Source organism: Drosophila miranda, assembly GCF_003369915.1.
Source record: "Drosophila miranda strain MSH22 chromosome Y unlocalized genomic scaffold, D.miranda_PacBio2.1 Contig_Y5_pilon, whole genome shotgun sequence".
In the NCBI taxonomy this organism is placed as follows: domain Eukaryota; kingdom Metazoa; phylum Arthropoda; class Insecta; order Diptera; family Drosophilidae; genus Drosophila; species Drosophila miranda.
Window position 1 is genome coordinate 311891 of NW_022881647.1, and position 21922 is coordinate 333812.

The window sequence follows — 21922 nt, forward strand, 5'->3', positions numbered from 1 at the left end:
CAGGAATATATTGCATAAGTTGCATAATTATTGTACTCCAGTGTAACGAGTAACGAAGAGAATCTCCGCACGATATAGCTGGTGGTCGGCTAACTGAGAAGGAGTCCGCGCTCGCTTCCACGGCTGATCTCTGGTCGGAAATGGGGATGGGTTCTTTGGGGTAAGCCTCCAGTTAGGTTGCTTCGCTCCTGCTGGTATTATTTTATTAAAATTCGCGTACTCTTTTTGGGAATGGGAGGGGGACAGACAAGGAAAGGATCGTTAGGGGTACGGAAAGTATAGTGGGGCAAAGATAGTGCAGAGAAGGAGTAGGGATCTACCACCGCGGCGGACATCTCTGTTTTGCTGGCACGGAGTCGTGCCACGCCCACCCTACCATGATCCTGAAAGAGCCAATAATAATATCAGGATCCCTGGAGTGTCCGGTATTGGTCATCCTATTTCGCTCACCAGCGGCATGGTTCCCCCAGCTGCGGTAACGTCTAGCACATATTCATCTTAACAAGCATTTCATTTGAAACTATATTCAGATACTATAGTCATGATACAAGAAAAAAGAAACACTAACCGAGAACTCCAAGACAAGGCTAAATGGACAAAAGGAGGAACGAAAAGCGTCACAAGAGATATAGCTATTATTACTAGGGAATATTTAGATAAATAAATACGTTAAGTGTAAATAGTTATAAGTGCATATACGATATTTTATAGTGCGATATAAACTTATGATTTTTCCTTAGATAGAAAGATAATACTATAGCGCAATATAGGTACACATGTCCCAGCACATCGGCTTCAGGGAGTAGTTGGACATACTATTCGTTTTACCAAGCGTATTGTAAAGGCAGAAGGCCAATCAGCTGTGACTACTTTAAAAGTGTGAGGTCAACGACCGACAAACAGCTCAAGCAAAAAAAGAACGAAGCTTTTGCCACGCTCGCGGAATTTTGGGAGGCAATAAAATGTAATGTTGTTGGTATATTATAAAGCTCACTCAGTTTTTGTTTGTGTTCCTGCGGCGAAAGATCTTTCGTAGCTGGGCGTGTGGCTGTGTGTGGGTGCATTAAACTTTTACCTGCAAACCAAAAACAAAATCGTACAGCGCGTGCTGCATGGCATAAGCTCGCGGATGGGACCCGGCCGAGCGGAAGCTTTTAAGCTCAAACTTTTAAGTTTTTATCAAATGCATTTTCAAACTTTCCATGTGTTGGTGGGTTTTTTTTCTGGTTTTTTTTTCTGTCTACAATTAACACTAAGTATATCCAACTACACAAAAACAGACATATCAACGGACTGCGAGGTTCAAGGGAATGCGAGTAACGGTGGGATCTTACTGGCCTCAGTGGCTTTCAGTGGGCGGTGCATACATACAGTATGTCAAGAAACTCTTTACACACTGAAAATAAATTAAATTTTTTGACTTTGGATAAATCAAATTTTTTTAATTCATAACCATTCAGGGATTAATTATAAAGTAGTTAGTGAAAAAAAAATAACAAAACTATAAATAGGTAACTTACAAAACAACAAAAACAATGATTACTCATTTTTGACACTGTCAAGAAACTCTTTACACATTTCGTTTTCGAGCTCTGTTTTGATCTCGTTCTTAGAAAAAACGGGACTTTACCGTAATCTATGCTTTTGGCGTTGCTCAGTGATGTTCTATTTTAGCATTGACTTTGATTTGGTTGCGAAATTTGACCGGTGCACATCTACAGACTAACTTTCTGAAATTTTTAAAATGCCTGGCAAAAGACTAAGCTTTGACGTTGTCCAGTTGATTTACTATAATCACCAGTTGGGCAAATCTGTTGCAGACATGGTAGACATGTTTTCAGTATCAAGGAAAACAATTTACAATGTCCTAAGTCGCGCGAAGAACGAAGGGAGACTGGAAACCAAATCTGGAGGTGGCCGTAAAAGGAAGATAGACAAACTGGCAGACCGCATAATCATGAGGAAAATTAATCAGAATCCGCAAATATCGGTCAGGACTCTGGCCAAGGAACTTGACGAAGAACTTGACTTGGTTGTTTCACACGAAACAGTACGCCAGGTTATTCTACGCCATAAATACTCTTCCAGAGTGGCACGAAAAAAACCGCTGCTTTCGTCGGTCAATGTGGAAAAGCGCTTCACTTTCGCTGTTAACATGATCAGTAAGCCGGCAGAGTATTGGGATGACGTCATATTTTGCGACGAAACAAAAATGATGCTATATTACAATGATGGTCCACCCAGAGTATGGCGCAAGCCGTTAACAGCTTTAGATAACCGAAACATCATTCCGACTGTAAAGTTTGGAAAACTTTCGGTTATGATTTGGGGGTGCATCTCTAGCCGAGGAGTGGGAAATATTGAATTTATTGAGAACACAATGGATGCCAAACAGTACCTCAAAATTTTAAAAACAAATTTAAAAAGCAGTGCGGAGAAATTTGGTCTCATTACGGACAATAGGGCCAAATTTAAGTTTTATCAAGACAATGATCCCAAACATAAAGAGTCCAATGTGAGAGCTTGGCTGCTTTACAACTGTGGAAAAGTTATTGATACACCACCCCAGAGTCCCGATCTTAACCCCATTGAAAATTTGTGGGCCTATTTGAAGAAGAAAGTGGGAAAAAGACAGCCCAAAAACCGCAATCAGCTCAAAGAATTCATATTGGAAGAGTGGCAAAAGTGGAACGTTTGGAAGAACAAGAGAGGCGATACCACTAGGGGTCGCCGGGAGGTTATATACACACGTGGTGCACTATTTTTTTCCCGCCCGGTAGGAACATTTAAGCGACTTCGGTCCTACGCTGACTGCAAGCACCGGTTTCCGTTTCTTGGCCCGGTTTTGAATGCGAAACGATTACGCCAATTCGCCGCACTAAGCCCGTTCAGACGGCTGTCCTCGTCTCGCGCAGCCAAAGTTCACTGCCCGCGACTTGGTGGATCAGCTGGTTCGTAGTGCGGGGGCTTAAAGCTCGGGCTGCAGCTTTTGGATAATTCCCAAACTAAGTGCCGATTCTAATGTGGAATTTGAAAATACTGATCAGGCTACTTTTTCTAACAGTTACTCCATGCACATATTTACCCGGTTGGAACTGGCACTGCGAAAATAGGGGGATGGGGTTGAGGTGCTAATTCCTTCTTTCTCCAGGTGTTTTTTTTTTTGTGTTGGGGCTGCTCACCTCCAAGCGGAAACTACAGAAAAAGTCGGAAAATCTAACTTCGAGGCTCCTAGCACTGTCGAAGGCCGGTACTCACGTTTTCGATTAGAGCCCAATCTGCTTTCTTGGGTTCTTTTTTTCCCGATCGAGTGCACTTTGGTTTCACACCACTGTTATTTACGGCGGCTTAATTTTATTTTTATTATTTTTTTTTCTCACCGCGCAACTGAATGCTTGTACGGCCACGAGGAGAAAGAAAGATTTGGGCGGATCTACTGACCAACAAAAATTTTGTTCTCCGGATCTGCCTTTGCACGATCCTTCGCCATTCACCTTGAATGGTTATGGACATGGTGGGGAGATTTTTGTTCGTTTTTAAGCATATTCTTAATGTCAACCCTAGATGGCGCTAGCCCCCACACGACCAGGAACATTTAACATGTAACACCACAACAAGAAATTAAGCCAACCTAACTATACACTAACTATGGGGACTAAACTTAATAATTAATAAGTATCTCGGTGAGGTGTGATATATACTTGTATAAATAATATAATATATATAAATATATTTATATATATAATATACATAAATATATAAATTGTACAAATACCATCGGGCATACTTTCAGGCGAAGAACACAAATATGCTTTCCTATCCGCCCGACAAGTTACCACTACAAATCCCCCCGGCCAAGATCACACTTTGGTGTTAATCACATCAAAGGGGGATAGACGCTTGGAGGAAAACCGTTAACCTGTATTAGGATGGTCCCTGCTTTATGTCTTTAGCGTGGTATTTTCCGATAAGTCTACCTTGGGGATCTTCCAACTCGTAATAACTGTGACCAAGCCTACGTTTTATTCTAGCTTTTACAAAAGTAGGAGCTAGTTTTGCGCTGAAACCTTTAACGAAATTGCTCTGCTGAAAGTTGCGTCTGTAGACCTCCTGGCCAACTTTGAACGCCACTTCACGACTTCGAAGGTTGTACTGCTGTTCGTTTCGTTGGTGTTGCTTTTGTATTGTTCGTTGGGCTGTTTTTCGAATCACATCAAACGAATCTTCCCGACCAAAACTCACGGTACGATCTTCTAAAACCTGCAAATTTCGTAAGAGCTGATAGGTGTCTCCATTGGTGATCATGTGCTGTCCAAATGCAACCCGATAGGGGCTGTCGTTTAGGGCTGAATGCAGACTAGATCGTAAGGCACAACTAATAGAACTAAGCTGCTCATCCCAATTAGTTTGATCTGGCTTGATGTAAGCTTTAATGGCGGCAATAACGGATCTGTTAACTCGTTCCGATGCGTTGGCTTGAGGTGCGTACACAGCCGTATAAAAATGCTGCACATTGTACTTTTTCAACAGCGAATTGAAGTGATGGGACTTAAATTGTACTCCATTGTCGGACACAACCACTTCGGGTACCCCGAAGCAATGGAATAGGTCCTCTTCCATGAATCGAGTTATCGCCTCCGCTGTAAATTTCTTTACGGGTTTTAAAAACGGATATTTTGAAAGATGGTCCAAAACAACGAAGATACCGATATTTCCGGATTTGCTTCGTGGATACGGACCCAGGAAATCCACAAACAACTTCTGAAACACTCGTTGAGTTTCCTTCACTGGAGCTAATGGGGGTCGTAACGAACGATTCGGGTACTTGGTGCACTTGCAGACCGAACAGCTGTTTATGAACGCTCTCACATCGGTTACTAAACTTGGCCAATAATAATAACGTCGAACTCTCTCCAACGTTTTATTAATGCCGCTATGAGCTGCTAGCGACTGTTCGTGACTCTGTTTTAGTACATCGGACACCAGCTCCGTTGGAACCCACAGCTTCCAACACAGGTCGTCAGCGATCTGATCAGCAGCCGCGTGTTCTGCTCGCCGATATATGAGATTATCGATCACCTTAATGTCTGGCATCTGTGTCTGGTTGCCTTTAATTTTTCGAATCAGTTCCAAATATTCTGCCGACTTGAAGCAATCAGACTGCAGGTCTACCAATCCATCGCAGCTGAATGCCGATAGATCTTCGGTGTGCACCCGCGACAGAGCATCTGGGACAACATTTTGGCTACCTTTGCGGTGGAAAATTTTGAAGTTGAACCCCTGCAATTTGAGAGCCCATCTTGCCAATCTAGAACTTAGGTCCGATTGTGACATTAGCCACTTCAATGATGCATGGTCGGTATGGATGGAGAACTCGTGTCCTTCCACATAAGCTCGAAACTTCTTCACACACATTATGGCTGCCAAACACTCTTTCTCCGTGACTGAATAGTTTCGCTGACACTGATTCAGCTTGCGAGACATGAATGCGATTGGGATGTCATTACCATCGCTATCCGTTTGCATTAACACGCCGCCAACTCCGGTGTGGCTGGCATCGCAATGAATGGCAAATGGAATGGTAAAGTCGGGGCTATGTAGGACTGGTGCCTCGCACATTTGGTCTTTTAAACTTTCAAACGCCCTTTCCGCTTCGTTGGTCCATACAAACGATCGACGTTGCTTTAGTGTATCTGATATTGGGGCAGCAATTCCGGCATAGTTTTTAATAAATTTATGGTACCATCCAGTGGTTCCCAAAAATCGTCGCACTTGCTTCACCGATCGAGGCACTGGAAACTCCCGAATAGCAGCAACTTTTTCGGGATCCGTTTGTATCATCCCATACCCTATCACGTGGCCCAGGTATTTCACTTCCTTCAGGCAAAATTTGCTCTTCTCTACGTTTATCGTCAGTCCAGCTTGAGACAGTCGGTCGGCCAGCGCTTTCAACACGGACATGTGCTTCTCGAAAGACTCCGAAATCACCAATAAGTCGTCGAGATAAATGAAAATCTCATTTCGCAAAGATGGTGGGATAACTTTATCCATCAGTTTGGACATGGTCTGTGGGGCATTGCATAAACCAAACGGCATCACCGTGAATTGATATAGCGGCCTCCCAGGCACAGCAAAAGCCGTCTTCTCCCGAGCCCTTGGAGTAAGCGGAATCTGCCAGTAAGCATCTTTAAGATCGATGCTTGAAATGAACTGCGCTTTTGGAAGTCTACTTAAAATGCCATCAATGAGGGGCATAGGGTAAGCATTTTTGACTGTTACTCCGTTAACTTTCCGGCTATCAAGGCAAAGGCGAACCTTACCTGGCTTACGCACAATTATTACCGGGGAAGACCACGGGCTATCTGATTCTTCAATCACCCCAAGGCCTAACATTCGGTCCAACTCTTCGTATATACATTTTTCGACTGCAGGCGACACTGCGTAGTGGCGTTGTTTTATGGGCCGAGTCTCGGAAATTTCTATGTCATGTGTAAGCCAGTTTGTCTTTCCTAATCCTTTTTCGGCAAACGAAGGGAACATCTGTACTATCGCTACTAGTTCCTTCTGCTGTAATTCCGACAAAGGTATTTGCATCGGGTTGTCAAAGTTTATAGCCGCCAAACTGTTATTATTCGCTTTGCTCATTAAGAAGAACGGCAGTAGATTAAAGCTTCTCCAAAAGTCTATTCCTAGATATAACTCCTGCGATAACGATGGTACAAGATAAAGGCATATTCGTTTGGAATTTCCACGAAAGCAAATGAGTGTGGAGATCCTACCTAGAATAACTTGCTTTTTCCCATCTGCGGTTCGCACGGCTGACTTCATCGGCTTGACCTCAGGGTTTGTTCGAGATAACTCTTCTGCAAATTTACCCCCAAGGCAGCTGATTGAGGCGCCTGTGTCCATTAATCCACTTATCGTCTTGCCAAACAGAGTGACATTGGCGTAGGGTCGTAGGTCAGTGATATTACTAATAACAGAGGCTAATAATGCTCTGCGCGCATTTTTACTCTGCGTGCGGAACAGCTTCCTACGCTTACGGTCTCGAGTTTTGCTAGGCGCAGGGGTCGTTTCCTGATCGTCGTCCTGTACTGGTATCATAGTGTTCGTTATCATGTCAGGAGGTAGGGGGAGTGAGCTTGACGTAGCCCCGGTTACTCCGTATTCGTTGCCTTCGACACTAACTTGCGTGCACTCGATATCGGTGTACGAGCCAACTCGTTTTTTGACGAGCTACATTTTCGGCACGATGGTTTATATGTGTCCCGCTTACCACATCCATAACAGAATGCTTTACGCTCTGCTTCGCACTCTTGATATCGGTGGCCTTGTTTATTGCAATTCCAGCAAGAAAGCGTCATCGCGTCGATATCAAAAGCGTCATCTTCTTCCGAATCGGCTTCTGCCAGACCTTCTGTCTGGATGGACATTTCGTTCACCTGATTGCGAGGAACAAATCGTCGAGTAGCCGGGATTGGCTTAGCAGTATTTTCGATGAACCTTTCACGCTTGCGGACCACTTGTCGCAACTGCACAATGTTCGGTATGGGCACATATAAAATCTCATGTTGTATCTCATTGAGCAGATTTGCTCGCAACACCTCTAACAAGGACTGCTCGGTCATCGGCTGCACGAGCTTGTCTGCAAGCGCCACTATGGCCTCATAAAAACTGTCAAAAGGTTCGTTGACTTTCTGCTTCCTCTGGGTGATCGCGGTTCTGATTTCTAAATCTGTTCTGCCGTCCGAAAACTGCGATCTCAGAGCAATACAGAGATCAATCCAGCGCACTCTTGGTACGCTTTTATGATACCTCCAGTACCATTCACCCGCGCTTCCTTCGAACAGGTTGCTCGCGTAGCGAGATAACAATTCAAAATTGCTATCTAATGTCTGGCTGGTCAGAGCTTCGACGCGATACAAAAAATCATCTATTGACATAGAGGAGCGCCCTGAGAATCTCAACTTCCAGTTCGCGATTATCTGGCTAATCCGATCCGCGCGCAACTGATGTGATTGCTGCGACTCGGGTGGGGCTGACAAGTTAGTCGGTCGCTCGGACGCTGAGTTTGGCAATGCTGCGTTTTCCCTGGCGGATAACCTAAAGAGTTGCTCAAAGGATTGATTTGACCTAACGGGAGAGGACTGCCTATGGGCTGGGTGTACCCTTTCCGTTGGAACTGGAGCTGCATTCTGGAGCGACAATCTTTGAAACCCCGCTTCAATCGCGTTAGCTAGCATTTGAGTGTGCTGTGCTAGTGCGGCTGTCACTGCGTCCGCAATGGTCTGTTGCAAGCTACCATCCGTGGCTGGCAGACCCGTTCGAGCTGCTGAAGCTGACACCACTGCTGCCGCAGAATTTGGCGGTTGGCCTCTAGGACGATCTGGAGCGGCCATTGGACCGGACACACTAGGCCCTTCGGGTTGGCTAACACTTCGAACCCCACTATGCATATTGGCAGCGGATAATTGGTTTTGCTGTGATTTAAGTGTTTTCGAACGGGATCTGGTCACTGAAACTGCCCCTGGTTGGTTGCCTGAGGCTTGAGCTGCTTCTAGTTCTTCTGCCAAATTAAGGGTCGATTTGCTCAGCGCAGTTCTGCACACTGGACAGACTTTCTTATTTCCTGAACGTGCACTAAAGCAGGTGTGATGGAAATAATGGTTACAGCTCGTAGCTAATAGTTGGCCTGGGTATTCGACTTCTTGCGTGCATACACAGCAAACGGTTTCGCTCTCTTTTGGCTGAATCCTATAATCCGGGCTTCGGTCTACCGGCATTGTAAAGTTATCTTATATATTAACTAGCTTTAAGCACGTTCCTATAAATCTAGTTCAGACAAATATTAACAAAAACGATGTGGAACGTTGTGAGTTGCTGCGGACACCGCAACTCTACAGTTATACCCGATACTAAGTCAGTATGGCTCTCTCCGGCAGACGCCGCTAATATTGAACGACACGACAAAGAGTGCGTGCGAGAGAGACAGAAAATCAGTCTGAGCGTGACGTCGGGGGCTGCGTAGCCACTGCAAATTGATTTGCTCCTTTTGGCTACAAAAATGATCCGATCTGATCCAGATTCAGCAATCTGATAGATATGGTCATTATCTATGATTCTGCGTTTTTAGTTTTCTCGAATGTGCAATATTGTGGATGCAACAGATTTTCGTCTTTTGTGGGGGCGGAAGGGGGTGTGGCAAAATTCTGAGATATACGTTTTGTAGTGAGATCTAACAGAAGTGCGGATACCAAATTTGGTCACTCTAGCCTTAATAGTATCTGAGATTTGTGGATGCCCCAGATTTTCGTCCTTTGCGGGGGCGGAAGGGGGTGTGGCGAAATTTGGACACGAAACGGTCAAGGTCCGATATTACAGGAGTATGGATACCGAATTTGGTTGCTCTGGCTCTTATAGGTTCTGAGATCCTTGAGCTCATATTTTGCAATTGGCAAAGCCGACCATGAAACCTGTGTGTTAGAGAGAGACAGAGCGAGAAAGAATGAAATTGTTTTCTTGATTCTGGCTATAATAATTATACGATCTGGTTGAGATTTTACACTCTAGAACATAGAGTCATCTTCTACGACTCTGCGTTTTTGGTCTTATCGTATCTTAAAAAATGTAGATGCCACAGATTTTCGTCCTTTGTGGGGGCAGAAGTGGGCGTGGCGAAGTTTTGAAATATTTTTGTAGCAGTGACATATCACAGAAGTCTGGATCCAAAACATCGTTGCTCTAGCTCTTATAGTCTTTGAGCACTAGGCGCTGAAGGGGACGGACGGACGGACGGACGGACGGACGGACAGACGGACAGACAGACAGGGCTCAATCGACTCGGCTATTGATGCTGATCAAGAATATATATACTTTATGGGGTCGGAAACGATTCCTTCTGGACGTTACACACATCCACTTTTACCACAAATCTAATATACCCCAATACTCATTTTGAGTATCGGGTATAAAAACAATAATAACGGGGAAAGCAAAAAAAAAAACGATCTTTGATAGAGAGATTTTGGGGGAAACCATGCAACCCTTTCCCTCCGAAAGGTTGCCAATAACTATGCGTGTTAGAGCGAAAAAGGGGGAAATAAAGAAAAGGTATCTTCGGCAATCGTGACCCAAGTAGTAGCTCTAGGCCACTTCCTGTCTGCGGCGAACGCCTATACATAGGGACGGACGACGTTATGCACGCGTGCCCATACCAGGATCACGACGGTGTTCGTCAGCCGCCCATCGAGGAAACATTACCGAAGCGGTTACGGGGAGTTTGTAATAGTCTCTGCGTGCTACGACCTATACCTTTTCCGCAGCCATTATCGTTCCGGGCCGGAAGCGTAGCACGAAGAAACGCACCAGCACTAGGGGTACCACGTTCGACCGGCGATAACCTGCTGTATAAATCGGCGCACGAATAGACCAATCACTAGAAAGTAGAGAGAGAAACAAAAGACGGAGGCACCCTAATAACCCCGATTCGAGTTGAGCGGCAACAAAAAAAAATTTGGATTCTTCTAGCTGACTCCGGCGACAACTGAACCAAAGCTACCCAAGGTACCTGTCAATTTCCAAGGGATACGGGCGAATGTATTCACTAATACGCTTCTGTGTAGCGGCAGGTCGTAGATTTACTCCACTAATAACCCTGTGTCCAGCCAACTTCCACATACCAGTGAATCCATCTAGATTTCACTGCTATGGCATATACTGCTCGGCAATAAAGCTATGTTGAAGCTATTATCGATTCCAGAGCAGCTTACCATCGAACAAGGGTTATGGATCATACTCCGATGCGGGCTAAACGTTATCGGAAACTAATAATTATCCACCATCACAGGATCCAATTCCAGGACAAAAGGAAGGTTTTAAGGAAGGGGGGTGGGAAACAGGGAACAAAAGTCTTAAGCCAGTGCATGACTATGCACTGCTCGCAGGTGTTATGGACTTTGTCAACAATTTTTCTGCTTCGGGGTCAAGTTTGGCTGGGGTCACACACAACCATATAAGTTAATGTAACTCCGCTTTGTAACGTTTACAATTACGTCAACCCTGACCTTCAGGCCTTTCGGCCCCACGTTGGGCCAAATAAAATAATTATTACTGTAACGAGTAACGAAGAGCATCTTCGCACGATGAAGCTGGTGGTCGGCTAACTGAGAAGGAGTACGCGCTCGCTTCCACGGCTGGTCTCTGGTCGGAAATGGGGATGGGTTCTTTGGGGTAACCCTCCAGTTAGGTTGCTTCGCTACTGCTGGTATTATTTTATTAAATTTCGCGTACTCTTTTTGGGAATGGGAGGGGGACGGACAAGGAAAGGATAGTTAGGGGTACGGACAGTATAGTGGGGCAAAGATAGTGCAGAGAAGGAGTAGGGATCTACCACCGCGGCGGACATCTCTGTTTTGCTGGCACGGAGTCGTGCCACGCCCACCCTACCATGATCCTGAAAGAGCCAATAATAATATCAGGATCCCTGGAGTGTCCGGTATTGGTCATCCTATTTCGCTCACGAGCGGCATGGTTCCCCCAAATGCGGTAACGTCTAGCACATATTCATCTTAACAATCATTTTATTAGAAACTATATTCAGATACTATATTCATGTTACAAGAAAAATAGAAACACTAACCGAGAACTCCAAGACAAGGCTAAATGGACAAAAGGAGGAACGAAAAGCGTCACAAGAGATATAGCTATTATTACTAGGGAATATTTAGATAAATAAATACGATAAGTGTAAATAGTTATAAGTGCATATACGATATTTTATAGTGCGATATAAACTAATGATTTTTCCTTAAATAGAAAGATAATACTATAGCGCAATATAGGCACACATGTCCCAGCACATCGGCTTCAGGGAGTAGTTGGACATACTATTCGTTTTACCAAGCGTATTGTAAAGGCAGAAGGCCAATCAGCTGTGACTACTTTAAAAGTGTGAGGTCAACGACCGACAAACAGCTCTAGCAAAAAAGAACGAAGCTTTTGCCACGCTCGCGGAATTTTGGGAGGCAATAAAATGTAATGTTGCTGGTATATTATAAAGCTCACTCAGTTTTTGTTTGTGTTCCCGCGGCGAAAGATCTTTCGTAGCTGTGGCTGTGTGTGGGTGCATTAAACTTTTACCTGCAAACCAAAAACAAAATCGTACAGCGCGTGCTGCATGGCATAAGCTCGCGGATGGGACCCGGCCGAGAGGACGCTTTTAAGCTCAAACTTTTAAACTTTTATCAAATGCATTTTCAAACTTTCCATGTGTTGGTGGGTTTTTTTTTCTGTTTTTTTTTTCTGTCTACAATTAACACTAAGTATATCCCACTACACAAAAACAGACATATCAACGGACTGCGAGGTTCAAGGGAATGCGAGTCACGGTGGGATCTTACTGGCCTCAGTGGCTTTCAGTGGGCGGTGTATACATATGTATGTGAGCACATCTCTACAATTTGTTTCGGGTACAATCAGCCTACATAATGACACTAACGTGCACATAAGACAAACACTGGCCTCAACTGCACTTTAAATAAACGTTTGAACAGCTAGGCCGAATCACGAGAAGAACAAGAGAGGCGATACCACTAGGGGTCGCCGGTTATGTACACACGTGGTGCACTATTTTTTCCCGCCCGTTAGGAGCATTTAAGCGGCTTCGGTCCTACGCTGACTGCAAGCACCGGTTTCCGTTTCTTGGCCCGGTTTTGAATGCGAAACGGTTACGCCAATTCGCCGCACTAAGCCCGTTCAGACGGCTGTCCTCGTCTCGCGCAGCCAAAGTTCACTGCCCGCGACTTGGTGGATCAGCTGGTTCGTAGTGCGGGGGCTTAAAGCTCGGGCTGCAGCTTTTGGATAATTCCCAAACTAAGTGCCGATTCTAATGTGGAATTTGAAAATACTGATCAGGCTACTTTTTCTAACAGTTACTCCATGCACATATTTACCCGGTTGGAACTGGCACTGCGAAAATAGGGGGATGGGGTTGAGGTGCTAATTCCTTCTTTCTCCAGGTGTTTTTTTTTTTTGTGTTGGGGCTGCTCACCTCCAAGCGGAAACTACAGAAAAAGTCGGAAAATCTAACTTCGAGGCTCCTAGCACTGTCGAAGGCCGGTACTCACGTTTTCGATTAGAGCCCAATCTGCTCTCTTGGGTTCTTTTTTCCCGATCGAGTGCACTTTGGTTTCACACCACGGTTATTTACGGCGGTTTAATTTTATTTTCATTATTTTTTTTTCTCACCGCGCAACTGAATGCTCGTACGGCCACGAGGAAAAAGAAAGATTTGGGCGGATCTACTGACCAACAAAAATTTTGTTCTCCGGATCTGCCTTTGCACGATCCTGCGCCATTCACCTTGAATGGTTATGGACATGGTGGGGAGATTTTTGTTCGTCTTTAAGCATATTCTTAATGTCAACCCTAGGTGGCGCTAGCCCCCACACGACCAAGAACATTTAACATGTAACACCACAACAAGAAATTAAGCCAACCTAACTATACACTAACTATGGGGACTAAACTTAATAATAAATAAGTATCTCGGTGAGGTGTGATATATACTTGTATAAATAATATAATATATATAAATATATTTATATATATAATATACATAAATATATAAATTGTACAAATACCATCGGGCATACTTTCAGGCGAAGAACACAAATATGCTTTCCTATCCGCCCGACAAGCGACCACTACAGCGGGCCAGTTTAGTGAATCTTCGATTAGAATATCAGCAGGGTTTTGATGTGTTGGCACATAGCACCATTTTCCATCAGACGTTAAATCCTGAATATCGGACACTCGATTTCCAACAATGGTCGATAAGGAGACTGAGTGTTGTTGCAGCCAATGCAATACGAGCTGTGAGTCGCTCCAAAAATAAGATGTGATAGTGTGTTTACTGAATATGGCCTTGACTTTGTTATACAACTGCGAAAATAGATGTGCGCCGCATAGTTCAAGCTTCGGAAGAGACTGTTTCTTCACTGGTGCTACTCTAGACTTAGAAGTGAACAATTTCACTGTGACCTGTCCAAGCGAATTCTCCGTGCGCACATAAACACAGCAGCCGTATGCCCGAATCGATGCGTCGCAAAATCCATGTATTTGAATGCTCCTAGTATCAGGCTGCAAACAAAAACGAGGTACCGCTAGTGACGACAGCGAATTCAGCGATTCCAAACACTTGCTCCATGCGTGGCTTAAATTCTGGGGGACAGACTCGTCCCAGTCGAGTTTCAAAAGCCACAACTCCTGAAGAATGATCTTAGAGACAATGACTAACGGTGATAGCAGACCGATTGGATCGAATAGCGACGACGCTGTAGACAAAATTGTTCGTTTTGTGGTAGTGGGATAGACTTCCTTTGGATTAAATGTGAAACTAAATGCATCACTTCGTTGATGCCAAGTTACGCCGAGTGTGCTGCTGACTGAGTTTTCTGAAATGTTTAATTCCTTGGTAGATTCGTCTTCCATCACGCCTGGATGATTTGAATGCCACTTGCATAATGGAAACTGACCACGAGCGAGAGTTGATGTGATTTCAGTTTTTAGTTTGAAGAGTGTATCTATATCATCAGCCCCACACAAACATAAAATGCAGTTTAACAGCAGCAGCCCCTAATGGCCATGCATCCTTACAATCCTCAGCCAAGTAATGCAAACTACGAGTTGCGAGAAATGGGGCAGACGCAGTCCCATATGTCACTGTATTGAGTTGGTAGGTTTGAAGATCCGTATTTGGAGATGCTCGCCACAAAATGTACTGGAATTTTCTATCCTTCTCCTCACAAGTACCTGCCTGTACATTTTTGTGACGTCGGCTGTGATGCCGAACCTATGCATGCGGAACCGCAGCAATTGCAAGTACAACTCATCCTGAATGGTAGGGCCGACTAAAAGTAGATCGTTAAGTGACCTTTGAGATGTTGTACGGCAAGAGGCGTCAAAGACAACTCTGAGCTTCGTCGAGGTACTGCTTGGTTTCAGAACGAAATGGTGGGGTATATAATAACGCGGTTCTTCCAAGTTAGGATTCAGTACGAGGGACATATGGCCGAGACTTTCATATTCCTGCATGAACGAGATATACTGCGAGCGAATTTCCGGTAGACGAGCGAGACGTCTCTCAATGGCAAAAAATCGAGTTCGAGCTGTATCGAAGGAACTTCCAAGACAACTTGGATCTTCTTGAAATGGCAAGCGAACGACAATCCGCCCACTGGCATCCTGATGTGTTGTGTCCCTTTCCATAATTACTGAAAATTCTTGTCGATCGACTCTTCTACAGTCGCCAAGCACAATGGTGGCTGTCTGTTATATTGCCGCTGGTACCTCCCAGCAACAACCCAACCAAAAAGAGTCTTCTGCAAAGTGGGAAGATTTGGACCAATGCGAATCTGGCTTCGGTCCCCAGTAACAAATCAATACGTTTAGTCCTATAGAACGATTCGTCAGCCAATGGAGTGTTAGCTGGTAGGTTCCAATTCGATATGTCGATCTCACTATCTGGCTGGTAGGCAATATGGGATGTGATTCCAAACTGGAGAGTGAGCTGATAGCCGGAAGTACGTGACTTAATAGAGGTAGTCGTACGAGCCTTCAAACTAGTAAGGGAGTCTCCTATACTGCGAATTCCAATGTGGTGTTTTTCACGACGAAGGCGAAGCTTTTGTGCAAAGGTTTCGGTTACAAAATTAACCTGAGAACATGAATCAAGCAACGCTCTACCGAGTTTGTATTCACCTGTGGCATCCTTTACCAAAACCATAGCTGTTGCCAACAAAATTTGATCATCTGCTGCGATCTCCATATGAGAGTGTGAAGCAGCTTGATGAGCCGTTTGCCAGGAGGGTTGCGCTGGTTGGAGTACCGGTTCAGTAGTTGAAGATTGTCCTGCTGATGATTGGGGTGGCTGTTGCGGCTGAGAGTGATGCAAAGATGAATGATGATTCCGATTACAGGATCGGCAACGATGAGTCGATGAACATTGCGCCACTCTATGACCATTTCCAAGACAATTGATGCAGAGACCGAGGCGTTTTGCATTGTCGTACCGTTGGTTGCTGTTCATAGCCTTGAACTGAGCGCAATTAGAGATCTTATGGCCAGAACTAGAACAAAGTGTACAAGACGGATTAGTGATAGCACACGACGAGTTTATTTGGTGATTAGAATGACGATTTGACTTATTGGATTCAGCCTTTCGTTGTGACGAAGTAGCAGCCGAGTTTCCAGACGAATGGAGAAACTGACAGTGGCGTTCCAAAAGCTGTGTGCATGCTAGCCAGGTTGGCAGAGTTTTGTAGTCCTGCGATTCCTTCCACTTGTTCCGAGCTTGCTGATCACACTTTTCCATTATAATATATATAACCATAGCGTGAACAATGTTCTCAGGTTTGCCGATGGACTCCAGCGAGCTTAATATAGCGGATGCCTTATCCACTAGGCTGTGAAGCTGCTGACTGTTTGACCTTTCTACAGGTTGTAGTGCAAACAATGCCTCAATACCTTCTAAAAATATAAGAGTAGGATTATCAAAACGGCTTTTGAGTTTTGCTAGGGCCTTCGGATAGTTTTCGCTTGTAACCTGGAATGCCTGAATTGTATCTAATGCCGGCCCCGTGAGGCAGGTCAGCAAATAATTAAACTTTTCTATATTAGACAATCCAGACTCACGCACAACAATTTGCTCGAACGAGTGAATGAAATTCTTATAGTTTGCATATGTTCCGTCGAAAGTGGGTAGCGACAACCTTGGTAACGATGACTTCACTGGCGGTGGGTGGTAGTCCGGCGCAACAATGCTGGCGTTCAGATCTCCTCCCATTTTTATACCCGATACTCAAAATGAGTATTGGGGTATATTAGATTTGTGGTAAAAGTGGATGTGTGTAACGTCCAGAAGGAATCGTTTCCGACCCCATAAAGTATATATATTCTTGATCAGCATCAATAGCCGAGTCGATTGAGCCCTGTCTGTCCGTCTGTCCGTCCGTCCGTCCGTCCGTCCCCTTCAGCGCCTAGTGCTCAAAGACTATAAGAGCTAGAGCAACGATGTTTTGGATCCAGACATCTGTGATATGTCACTGCTACAAAAATATTTCAAAACTTTGCCCCGCCCACATCCGCCCCCACAAAGGACGAAAATCTGTGGCATCCACATTTTTAAAGATACGATAAAACCAAAAACGCAGAATCATAGATAATGACGATATCTATCAGATTGCTGAATCTGGATCAGATCGGATCATTTTTGTAGCCAAAAGAAAGAAATCAATTTGCAGTGGCTACGCAGCGCCCGACGTCACGATCGGACTGATTTTCTGTCTCTCTCGCACGCACTCTTTTCGCGGGGCTAGTACTTCAATTCTCTTTTACGCTACCTTCGCCTCCGAAATGCTACTCGGCTTCGTCAATGCCTCGGTCAGCGTCGAGTCGGTGTGAAAGCATGTAAGTGCTGCGTGCCGAAACAGTAGGGCAGCGTGGTCGCTGATATCTTTGACGCGGCACAGTGGGGACTCAGCCGAAATAGTCAAAAAATTGTATGAGTGCTTTAGATAAATTTAATGTACGCATCTAATAGATAATTTTCCAATCGAATTTTCAAGATAGTTTTAGCTTAGGAGATATAAGCACTCAAAGTTTAACATTTTTGCAGTGTGCAAATATTTATTGAACTCATATTCACTAACTAATTTAGCAAGCTGAGACGGCCAAAGGTCCCACTGTGCCGCTCCAAAGACATCGGCGATCCGCGACCACCACCGCTTCGACGGTGCTGAGGCTCGAGAGTCCAGAATTATTTCGTTGCTGGTGAAGGCATTGCCGAACAGACGAAACCGTTGGGCAGCTTGGTCGCGGTAGAGACGAAGTACAGGCGAAAAGGGAATTGAAACCCCGCGCGCTCCCTCGTGCCTTTTGGGTCCTAATGTTAGGACCCGCCATAGAACAGCTTTTTGGTCGCTCATGGTATTGTATAGTCTTTGATTGTAGCTAATTAAAATCTTATGTTGCACATAAGAAACAAATGAATCTGCGTATTACCCATCAACCGAAAGTTATTCAATAGTTTACAGGCATCGAGGGTAATATTGTAGAGAAATGGTTTGTAGCCATTTAACCGTTGGTATAGTGCAGCATTAACCTTAATAATTCCAATAGAAAATATAATTTAATAACAGAAACAATAGTGTATTCGTTGGTAATAGGAGGTTGTAGCAAATGAAGTTTTCCGGACAGATATTTGTAGCTTCGATTGACCGACTTCAGATAGCAATAATCTATAGTGCAGTATAGTTCATCCACACAATTGCATTTCAAGTTGGTAAATTCCAATTTTGATGTGATCTTGGATAAAACATTTTAAGCAATTATAGGATCAGTTTGATATATTAAGTGGAGTTGTGTAGCTGATACATACCTCGCTGATAAAAAACAGCATCCAAATGAGCTTAAACAGGTTATGCTTAGCACGCATGTTGAGGTTTTGACGGTCCAGCGAAAACTATTAGCATTTCGAACGATTTTTGGTCAATAACTGTCATTTGCCATTATATGTGCACTAAAGCGGCTAATGCATTAATAAATTATTTGATAAAATAGTGAACCAAAAATTTCCATAGCGCACATGATAAAACTATAACGAAAAGCCTGTCACCCCAAAAGTATGCACCACGTTAACAAGTATTAATCATGTAAAAATCATGCCAGCCCAAAAGAATGCAGCACTCTAACATGTAGAATTCATGTAGAAATTTAAAGTGACATGTCATATAAATTGAGTGCAGGAATATATTGCATAAGTTGCATAATTATTGTACTCCAGTGTAACGAGTAACGAAGAGAATCTCCGCACGATATAGCTGGTGGTCGGCTAACTGAGAAGGAGTACGCGCTCGCTTCCACGGCTGATCTCTGGTCGGAAATGGGGATGGGTTCTTTGGGGTAACCCTCCAGTTAGGTTGCTTCGCTACTGCTGGTATTATTTTATTAAATTTCGCGTACTCTTTTTGGGAATGGGAGGGGGACGGACAAGGAAAGGATAGTTAGGGGTACGGACAGTATAGTGGGGCAAAGATAGTGCAGAGAAGGAGTAGGGATCTACCACCGCGGCGGACATCTCTGTTTTGCTGGCACGGAGTCGTGCCACGCCCACCCTACCATGATCCTGAAAGAGCCAATAATAATATCAGGATCCCTGGAGTGTCCGGTATTGGTCATCCTATTTCGCTCACGAGCGGCATGGTTCCCCCAAATGCGGTAACGTCTAGCACATATTCATCTTAACAATCATTTTATTAGAAACTATATTCAGATACTATATTCATGTTACAAGAAAAAAGAAACACTAACCGAGAACTCCAAGACAAGGCTAAATGGACAAAAGGAGGAACGAAAAGCGTCACAAGAGATATAGCTATTATTACTAGGGAATATTTAGATAAATAAATACGTTAAGTGTAAATAGTTATAAGTGCATATACGATATTTTATAGTGCGATATAAACTAATGATTTTTCCTTAGTGTAGTGTATTGACACTCAGACTTAAGCACGCGTTGTCTTCAAGATTCTCTTTTATTCTATATCCCTTGGATGGTGTGACCGTATATAGATATTAATATAATACCTAACACGCCTCTCCTTAGATGTTTAATATACATGTCATTTACAAATCTATTTTCTTATAACAATTTGATTTGTGTACTTAATCTAATTAGCGTATATAAAATTTATGTGATTTCGTATTTTTCTTTCTTCTTAATCTGTTTAGTATTTGTTTCAGTGTTTAATTTGTACATAATTTGATTTCATAATTCCTTTCTTTATATTATTTTATTGTTAAATACGCTTTACTACCTTCCCTGCCTCACGTGGTCTCAACTCTCTCCTGGTGGGTGTTGGTTGAGAAACTATTTGTTCATTGTTGGTTTTGGAATTGTCATCTACTGAACAATTGCTTTCGACATCAGGTGTTTTCGCATTAGGCGATGTATGATTGTTAGTGCTTTGGTTTCTAATTTGATCCAGGTGACGTTTTATTTCTCTGTTATTGTTCGCCAAAATACAACAATACGAACGCGGGCCCAGTTGTTGTTTTACAGTTGCCTGAGTCCAGCTTGCTTTGTTAGGATTTTTGTAGTCCCTAACCATAACTTTTTGACCCTTTAAAAATTCTGTGCTTCGTCTACCTTTGTGATTTACAACACACTCAGTCTGTTTTTTATTTATTATGCTTTCGACCGTAGGTGGTTTTAACAACGAAAATCTTGTTTTTAGTGTACGACCAAAAAATAATTTAGCAGGAGATTCGCCCGTAGTACAATGAATCGTATTTCGGTAATCGATCAAAAATCTATTTAAAATTGTATTAAAATCTTGTCTTTCATTAGCCTTTATGTTTGCATATAGTGATTTCTTAACAGTCTTTACAAAATTTTCTGCTTGACCATTAGTCGCTGGATGTCCTGGAGCAGTAAAAATGTGATTAACACCATTGTTTTTCATAAACGTTTTAAAATCATCAGAAGTAAACTGTCGTCCATTGTCACTAACTAACACGTCTGGTAAACCATATCGACAAAATACTTCTCTAAGCTTGTTGATAGTAAACAATGAAGTTATTTCCTTCGTTTTGAATACTTCTGCCCATTTTGTATAAGAATCTATAATAACCAATAAATGAAAACCTCTAATTGGTCCTGCAAAGTCTATGTGTACTCGACTCCAAGCCTTTCCTGTGGATTTCCACGGTATTAACAGACTCTTTTCTGGACTTGATTGTAGTTCCTGACAAGGAATACAATCTCGAATTAATTTCTCAATTTCAGAATCCATGCAAGGCCACCACACATAAGAACGTGCTAACATTTTGGTTTTTACTATTCCCAAATGCGATGCATGAAATTCTGCTAAAATAGCTTGTCTCAGTTTGGTTGGAATTACTACTCTGTGTCCCCATAAGATACAATCATATTCCACTGAAAGTTCATTTGTTTTAGAGATGTAGGCAGAAAACTCGCTGCCTTTTAATCTTGTCTTCGAACCAGTGTTAATTGCCTCACAAACTTTTGATAATATTGGGTCACGTCGTGTTTCACGAGCTATTTCTTTGAAGCTAATTTTGAACACCTTTTCGGACTGTATAAAATGTATGTAATTATAGTCTTCGTTTGGTACAGCCGTTTCCCATTGAGGCATTCTTGAGAGTCCATCTGCTATATTTAAGGTCCCCTTTATGTGTTCAACTGTATATTGAAAACCTGACAAAGTCAGTGCCCATCTTTGCATTCGTGCAGAGGCCATCAATGGAAGTCCTTTCAGGTCTCCAAATATGCTTAGTAATGGTTTGTGATCTGTTCGAAGGATGAACTTGTTTCCTAAAAGATACTGTCTTAATTTACTCACACAGAACACTATAGCCAGGGCCTCTTTCTCGATTGTACTGTAATTATGCTCGCTTTTGGATAATGCTCTTGATACAAATGCTATTGGTTTGATATCTTCATTGCATTTATGTGATAAAACACCTGAAACTGCATGACTGCTAGCATCAGTCGTTAATACTAACGGTTGATCTGGGTTGTAGTGAACTAAAACTTGTTCAGAAGTTACTTCTTTCTTTACCTCTTCATATGCACTCTGACATTCGCGTGTCCAATTAAATTTTGTATTTTTCTTTAATAATGCATATAAAGGACTCATTATCTGAGCGAAATTATTGATAAACTTTGAATAATACAGCTTTTAAGTTTGAAATATGTTCTTGAAGATCTCGTCCTGTAACTGTTATGTCATCTTGATAAACCACAACTCCTCGCATACCCTGAAACAACCCTTCCATTGTTTTTTGAAAAATAGCTGCTGCAGTTTTTATACCAAATGGTAAGCGTTTAACTTTCAATAGT

At 43.1% G+C, this 21922-nt stretch overlaps 1 protein-coding gene across 1 annotated transcript; it reads right to left on the bottom strand.

Moving 5' to 3' along the window:
- Positions 1 to 15417: 15417 nt before the first annotated feature.
- On the bottom strand, positions 15418 to 16900 carry LOC117195063. Its single transcript, XM_033399731.1, has 2 exons — positions 15760 to 16900; positions 15418 to 15682 (listed from the first exon to the last, which is right to left on the bottom strand). Exons 1-2 carry the CDS (start codon positions 16841 to 16843, stop codon positions 15666 to 15668), a joined length of 1101 nt encoding a protein of 366 aa, XP_033255622.1. The 5' UTR covers positions 16844 to 16900; the 3' UTR covers positions 15418 to 15665.
- Between the last annotated feature and the right edge of the window lie 5022 nt (positions 16901 to 21922).